The sequence below is a fragment of the Notolepis coatsorum genome (genome assembly GCF_963971535.1).
Source record: "Notolepis coatsorum genome assembly, chromosome: 1".
Taxonomy (NCBI): domain Eukaryota; kingdom Metazoa; phylum Chordata; class Actinopteri; order Aulopiformes; family Paralepididae; genus Notolepis; species Notolepis coatsorum.
In genome coordinates, this window is record NC_140165.1 from 318,974,531 (window position 1) to 318,982,481 (window position 7,951).

General features: G+C 47.0%; 1 protein-coding gene across 2 annotated transcripts in view; it reads right to left on the reverse strand.

Moving 5' to 3' along the window:
- Positions 1-282: 282 nt before the first annotated feature.
- ankk1 (ankyrin repeat and kinase domain containing 1) overlaps positions 283-7,951 on the reverse strand; it is a 26,789-nt gene continuing 19,120 nt past the window's right edge. For both annotated transcript variants that reach the window (XM_084323315.1, XM_084323314.1), the window contains exons 7-10: positions 7,581-7,684; positions 6,976-7,009; positions 5,559-5,799; positions 283-2,692 (exon numbers count right to left, since the gene is read on the reverse strand). In XM_084323315.1, the coding sequence (XP_084179441.1) occupies positions 1,648-2,692; positions 5,559-5,799; positions 6,976-7,009; positions 7,581-7,684 (1,424 nt within the window). In that variant the 3' untranslated portion in view covers positions 283-1,647. The remainder of the gene's footprint in view (positions 2,693-5,558; positions 5,800-6,975; positions 7,010-7,580; positions 7,685-7,951) is intronic.

Below are 7,951 nucleotides of genomic sequence, written 5' to 3' on the forward strand. Positions count from 1 at the left end.
TATCTGCATATTTATATTTAAAAAAAGAAAATGGCCTTGATAGACATGTCAGAAATACCCCCCCCCCCCCCCCCCCCCGCAAAGACTGTGTCTCCATGGCAACACAGCGCTGCACATGGTAGGCAGTCAGTTCAGTTCTCAGATCTCGGTGAGTGAATAATAATAATAATCAGCCATCTCTTCTAAAAATCTTTTTTAGGTCATAAGAACAATAGCTATATGCTTATGCAATTACAGTCTCAAAAGTGCAATCATTGATATTATTTTATATAATGACCCCACTCTCGCTGTACATATTATTACCAAGACATTACACGTGTTGCCTGAAGGGTACAAAACTCGTACTACTACTGTGAATAAACAAAGTCTTCAAAGTACTGTATGACCAGGTAATATATATTATTCACATTCACATTCATCTAAAGTATAGATTTTCAGCAGCATTACCTTCACCATAATTCAGAGGGGAGGATCGATATCCTCTTTTTCCAGTTTTAAATGTCCTACTTCATCTCACTAACCACATAGGGGCTTCCTGCTATCTTGATTGTCTTAGGGGGGGGAGGGAGGGGGGGGACGAGGACATTTGAAGGGGACATGTCTGGAGTCTGTCATGTCAGTCGAATGTTTTTTCGTTTTTTTCCCATATTATCACAGTTTGAATGTTTAAGAACATATTTACTGTACCAGCTAACAGTTATAGTATCTCAATAGTAAAAACCTTTGTTTAAAAAAGGCAGTTTGTGACACCTACAGTAGTACCCAACTGCCAAGGTGTTCAAAATGCAGCCAAACTTATGGGTGGCTAGGTGGTGCAGTGGGCAAGGCGCTCACCACCAATGCAGGAGACGCTGGGTTCGAGCCCAGCTCTCCGCATTGCTATCAGCTTGGCTGGTCGTTCATACTAATACAATTGGCAGTATTAGGGGGTGGGAAGCTGATGGGTGGGGATTGGACGTTGTGGACAGCGACTCCTACAGGTCGGTTGGGGGACGCCTGCACAGCAGAGACAGGAAGTGGCGGGGGTAGTGTGAGCCTCCCATGCGTTACACCTCGCCACTGAGAGTCCACGCTGGCAGGGGAAAAGATGTGACAGGCTGCCTCCTCGTGTACCGGAGGGGACACGTGATGCAAGGCTTCTATCCTCTCTACAACCGACCAGTGGGGGGCATAGTCGAGCAACGTTCAAGACAGGGGAGGGGAGAATTGGAAACACGAAATTGGGATGGGAGAAAAAATAGAAGAATAAGGAGAAAAAGAGAATATTTCAATATTTGAAGCCCCAGCATCATTTGAAACAAAATTGTTTAAAACGGCAAAAACTTCACCTTTCCTTACAATTCCCTGGATGATCTGCATTGGAAAGGTATGTGGCTCATCCCCACATGTAAACATTCACAGTGGGTGAAATGTTCTTTAACACTTCAACATTTAAAAAAAACTGACACACGATTGTCATTCTATTATCTGTAAACAAGTGTTCAGCGAGTGTTCAGCGAGTTCACAAAACCACATTTCAAGATAATCCAGACGCCGTGACAAAACCCAGGACCTGTACAGTTTACAGGAAAGTTCACCGTTGTTGTCAAATTGTATGGAATGCATTCTTCTTGCGTCAACACTTATAGAGAGTCACGTTCAGCATTCCTACCCCTGCTCCTTCTCCAGAAGTGCAACCACTTCCTCTCGTTTACTCTCCCGAGCCACACTCAGAGCCGTGGATCCGGCCGAGTCCGTCAGCTCCCGGTCCGCCCCGTTCAGGAGCAGCGCCTCGACGACGGCCACGCAGCCGTGCCGGGCGGCCAGGTGCAAGGGCGTGGCCCGGTCCCGGTTCACCGCGTTGACGTCGGCGCCATGCAGGATCAGCTGCAGGACGCTGGGGAAGCTGGCGCGGTTACAGGCCAGATGCAGCGGTGTCCAACCCCCGCTGTCCTCCGCCAGGTTAGGGTCGGCCTCGGCTGCCAGGAGCTTGGCCACCGCCTCCTCGTGGCCGCGGTGGCAGGCGAGGTGGAGGGCGGTCCATCCCTTTTCCCCCCGAGCGTTCACACAGGCGCCCTGACTGTCCAGACGCAGCACGGCGGCGCAGTGGCCCCCGAGGGCCGCCAGGTGCACGGGCGTCCAGCCCTGGGGGGTCCTGGGGTCCGGGCCGGCTCCGTGCGACAGAAGCTGCTGGCAGATGCCCGAGTAGCCCTTCAGGGCGGCCAGGTGCAGCGGGGTGTAGCCTCGGCCGTCCACGCTGTCCACCGTCGCCCCGCTCTTCACCAGCAGCCTGGCGATCATGTTGTGGCCCTCCTCGGCCGCCAGGTGCAAGGCGGTGGAGAGGGAGCGGTCGGCGGCGTCGGGGTCCGCTCCCTGGGAGAGGAGGAGCTTGGCGATGCCGAGGTGCTGGTAGCCGCTGGCCAGGTGGAGCGGCGTCCTCCCGCGCGCCTCCTCCCGCTCCCCGAGCGCCTCCTTGGGCAGCCGCGACAGCAGCAGGCGCGCCACCCTCTCGTGGCCGTTCTGGCAGGCCAGGTGGAGGGGCGTCCAGCCGGCCTTCTCCCGGGCGCCCGCCACCGCGCCTTTGTTCAGGAGGAGCTGGAGGACCTTGTTGTCGCCGCTCTGGGCGGCGAAGTGAAGCGGCGTCCACTGGTCCTCGTCCGCCTGGGTGGCGGCCGCGCCGTGCTCCAGCAGCACGGAGACCACGTCGTGGAGGCTGTGGGGAGCAGAGTTAAACGTGTTTAGATATACACTGCGTGTGTTAAAGCCAGCATTTTATATTAAAACTAGGGATGTTCGATATTATCGGCCGAGCGATATTATCGGCCGATATCGGCAGTAAAATGTGATAACGGAAAATATCGGTATCGGTAAAAAAAAGAAAAAAAACAATAACAATATTTGTTATATATATATCCAGTGAAATTATTAGTTACCTGAAATTATTCAGTTTTTTGGGGGGGGGGGGGGGGAATCCTGCATATATCGGTATCGGTTGATATCGGCATCGGAAATTAAGAGTTGGACAATATCGGAATATCGGTATCGGTAAAAAAGCCAATATCGAGCATCCCTAATTAAAACACAAGATACTTGTGCCCTAATGATAAGGAAGAAACCTTATATTATATGTGACAAATAAACAAAAATGAAACTTGAAACTGTTGCAATATATAATGTACATTAAGTATATTAATCGATGATCATTGATGATTGATGATGACTATGCAATATATTCGACGCCACCGTAAATGAGGGTTTCAAAATAAAGATTGAATGAATGTTTCTTAAAATCGGCGTCTCCATCCTCCAGGACCACAGCCACCCGGGACACCAGCTGTTCTTCCCCCCCTGCGACCCGGTACCGATAGAATAAAATAAATAAATCTAGATTAATCTATGGGGTGAGAAATCTTCAATCTTAGCGCCGCGGATATGAGAAAGAGGTCTAGCCGAGTCAATGTCGATGGTTTTGTTGAACATTTGTATTTCACAGGAGAGAAACCGTGTTCAAAGAAAGCTATTAAAATAGTCTTTGAATCGAAATATACTTTCTTTGTGTTGATTTGACATTAATTCCACGAAGTAATTATCTGTTACAAGCTTCGGTCTTGAGTAGAAAAATGCTATTTTTAATCTAGGTTAATCTAGATTAATTACAGAAAATTGTGAGATGAATTAGTTAATTTTTTTTATCTATTGACAGCACTAATATAAATACCTACTTTTTTTATTCTGTTAATTGTTGCTTTTTTATTGCTTGCTGCTGTGGAGCAAACGGAGAGTAAGGCTACGTTTAGACGAGCGTTTTGGGATGGAAGTCTGAACAGAAACCGCAAAAGTCGTCTTGCGGTTTCACTTTTAATTTTGCGTTTAGACAAGCGTTTTGGGGTGGAATTCTCCGTGCAGACGAGGCTGTAACGACGGAGCCCCGCTGTCACACGATTGGCGCATATGTCACATGACGTGCTGTGAAGACCCGCCCTACTCTGCCTCTGATTCGCAGACTGTGGATGGGGAATGTGATTGGACCAAAGCAGAGTCACTCACAGACATTGGGTCCAGTCACGCCGCGGGACAGATTCTTGTGTATTTAACCCTTTCACTGCCACACGACAGCCGGTTGTGTGATAGTAAAGGGTTAACCTTCTGTCGTGTGGCAGTGAAAGGGTTAAAAGTACTGCCAATGTAGCCTTCAGGTGATCGCCATGGATAGAATCAGACATGCTTTGTTTACGCTTCTAGGCTACTGGCGCTGGCTGGCGCATGCCTGTGATGTAAGCAGTACACGCGACCAGAGCCGTGACAACCCTTTCGTCATCGTTTTATGCGGTTTGACAGTTTAGATGAGAGCGCAAAGGTTTAGCGTTTCTAGGAATTCCACCCTGGAAGGTAGTCTCACTTTTTTGCGGTTTCACCCAGTAAAAAACGCTGTTTCCGTATAAACGAAAGGCACATCCGAATTTTTTTGTTTGCGGATTCACCTGCTAGGGTTTCCGTCTAAACGGGGCCTAAGAATCTCATTGTACTTGTTGCATCTGGCAAATAAAACCATCTGAATCTGAATCTGAATCTGAATCCCACAGAGGCCGGCGTACTGTGAGCGGACCGGACATGTCCGCAGTCGTTTGAGGTTTCATAGTCGAGCGTACCACCGCATACCGAATTTCCTACATTTCTCGTGCCAGTTTACTACATTTCCCACAATCCCTGCGCGCTGTTTAAACGCTCTGTCATGGCGTCGTCCACCGATGTCAAAATAAAGAGTCTAGGTGAACTACGTTTTCCGAGATTTCGAAAAATAAAACTGCCAGTTTTACACACTTCCAAGCCATTCAAAACGTCAAGTTTCTTCAGATGACGAAGAAACTTGACCCTGCGGACGTCCGCTTTGAGTTCGCGCGTAGGACCTCTGCGCAGTCCGCTCCGCGTACTACGTTGCGCCCGGCGGCTCTGTGTGTGGGAAGCCTTTATTCTACCGGACTTGAAGACATGGTTAAGTTTCAAACAATGTTAATTATGTTTAGGGCAAGAAATAATACACTGCCAGAAAAACTACTAAATCTTTTTCATTTAGAAAGTGAGTTTAGTAGGAGAAAATACAATTTTAAACATCAGTTTGCACGTACCACACTTAAACAGATGTGTCCTTCAGTTATTGGTGTAAAGTTGTGGAATTCTCTCCATAGCGAGCTTAAGGGATGTAATAGTGTTTATCAATTCAAAGAAAATTATAAAAAAAAATAATTTAGTCAGTATGAAAATCAAATGTGATCTGAATAGTGAGATCTTTTCTTTTCTTTTTTTTCTCTCTTTCTTTTATTCTTTATTATTATTATTTAATTTTTCTCTTGATTGTGAGTTTCTTGTATTATGGTATAAATTATTATTTGTGTAAATTAGGTTGTACGCCGACCATTAGGTAAATACTTCTTTAGTTTAGGAATAAGGGGCAGGTAAGATGTATTCTTCTTCCTGCTCCTTTTGTCCATGGAATGTTATTTATGATTGTGTAATGAAGAAACTCTGATTGTATGATTCCATGTGGCAAAATAAAAACTCTGAACTGAACTGAACTGAACCTTTTCAGCACGGCCACGGTGAGCGGCGTGTAGCCCTGGTCGCTGGGACGGTCGACGCGGGCGCCCAGACTCAGGACGCGCCGCACGCTGTCGCCGTCCCCGCTGGCCACCGTGTGGTGGAGGAGACATCGGCTGTCGGAGAAGACCAGCGACGCGTGTTCCGCTCGCACAGACCGTCTGAAACTGGCAAAGTCTCTCTTCGACAGGAGGGAGAGGAGGCCGTCCGTGTCGTGCTTTTCACCTGCGGGACGAGACGGGCATTATTTGAGATGAGATCGCTACAGTAGGTTCAAACAAACTGTTGTGTCATGACTCTGTAACTGATCTGACTGACTCTGGGTGGACCAATACAAACTGTTGTGTCATGACTCTGTAACTGATCTGACTGACTCTGGGTGGACCAATACAAACTGTTGTGTCATGACTCTGTAACTGATCTGACTGACTCTGGGTGGACCAATACAAACTGTTGTTTCATTACTCTGTAACTGACTGACTGACTCTGGATGGACCAATACAAACTGTTGTGTCATGACTCTGTAACTGATCTGACTCTGGGTGGACCAATACAAACTGTTGTGTCATGACTCTGTAACTGATCTGACTGACTCTGGGTGGACCAATACAAACTGTTGTTTCATTACTCTGTAACTGACTGACTGACTCTGGGTGGACCAATACAAACTGTTGTGTCATTACTCTGTAACTGATATGACTGACTCTGGGTGGACCAATACATGTATTATTATTTTTTTTTATCCACTTTTTCTCCTTATTTTTCTATTTTTCTCCCATCCCAATTTCGTATTGCCAATTCTCCCCTCCCCTGTGTTGAACGTTGCTAGACTATGCCCCCCAGTGGTCGGTTGTAGTGAGGATAGAAGCCTTGCATCACGTGTCCCCTCCGGTACACAAGGAGGCAGCCTGTCGCATCTTTTCACCAGACAGCGCGGACTCTCAGTGGCGAGGAGTAACGCGTGGGAGGCTCACGCTGCCCCCAATACTTCCTGTCTCTGCTGTGCAGGCGTCACCCAATCGACCTGTAGGAGTCGCTGTCCACAACAACGTCCAATCCCCACCCATCGACTTCCACCCGCTGACTCTGCCAATTGAGATAGTATGACGACTGGCCCAAGCCAAAGGCAATGCTGACACCGGGATTCGAGACCGGAGTCTCTTGCATTGGTGACGAGCGCAATCTCCGCTACGCCACCCAGCCGCCCAATACATGTATTATTAATAATTCATTCACATTTTAACATTTGATTTTTAATGGAACTGAGGAGCTCGCTCTAGTCCCTCTTTCTATTTCTCCGTTGGCTCTACTTTTAAGGACTCTGCGAATATTGCTTTTTAAATGTCAACCTTGCAGGCGCCGAGCTGTAATGAAACGATGTCTCCCTCTCCATGTACGTACCCGAGGGAAGGTCTGGAAACTTCGGCAGAGCGACCTAAACGGAGAAAGAATGAAAATGATAAAAAACAAAAAAAAATTGTTATTAGCCGTCACTCCAATCAGCGATGGGAAAGTGGCTTTTCAATAGACTGGTATCAATCAGGAGGTGCTGTTAAGGTGCTCGAGTCAACTGAGTAGTCAAGTAGGCCTGCTTGAGACACAAAACCAATAAAGAACGTAATCTTTTCAGGAATGGAAATAAATAGTGTCCCAAGATAAAGCAGCTATGTGTAGGATTTTTCTTATTTACTGCCTTGTTATTGCTGGACATAGAGCTGGAACAAGATGCCGTGCGGCGTGCACCGTGTCCTCCCAACACAAACTTAGTTTTTATTGTCTTAATTTGTTTCTTAAATGCAAAGTTATCGCCCTCATTTTTAGCATTTACTTGTATTTCAGTTGTTCATTTTTAGTTAAGTATTGTGTGACCTGTGTGATTTTGTGTGAAGGGGGGACTAGCAACCCCCCCCCCCCCCATGTACATTTACCTTGGGGGGGGGGGGGATTCTATAATGGTAGGATTAAAAGGGTTAATGTGCAATCTTAAAGCAGCCAGCATGACCTACTTTATTAGTGGGAGAAGGCGGCCAGAGGTCATCTGGTCGGTGTGATTGGTTCGCTCCTGGGATCTTCAGGACTTCACTCAGATACTCCGTTTTCCTGACAATGTCTGCAAAGACAATAATATGCAATTGCTCTCTTAATAATTTGCATACAGCACATAAAACACGGTACAAATGAAGTGCTGTTGTCTCCAACAGAGCTTTGACCTGACATTCGCCGTGTTTGGGTGAAATATATATATATATATATATATATATAGGATTAAAACCCTATGTGTTGCCTGTCGATTGCGGACTAAATCCGTTCAGCGGTTCTTGAGTTACATGCCGATATGTGAGAGTCAGATTACCACCCCCGACTCCCGGGGCTCTAG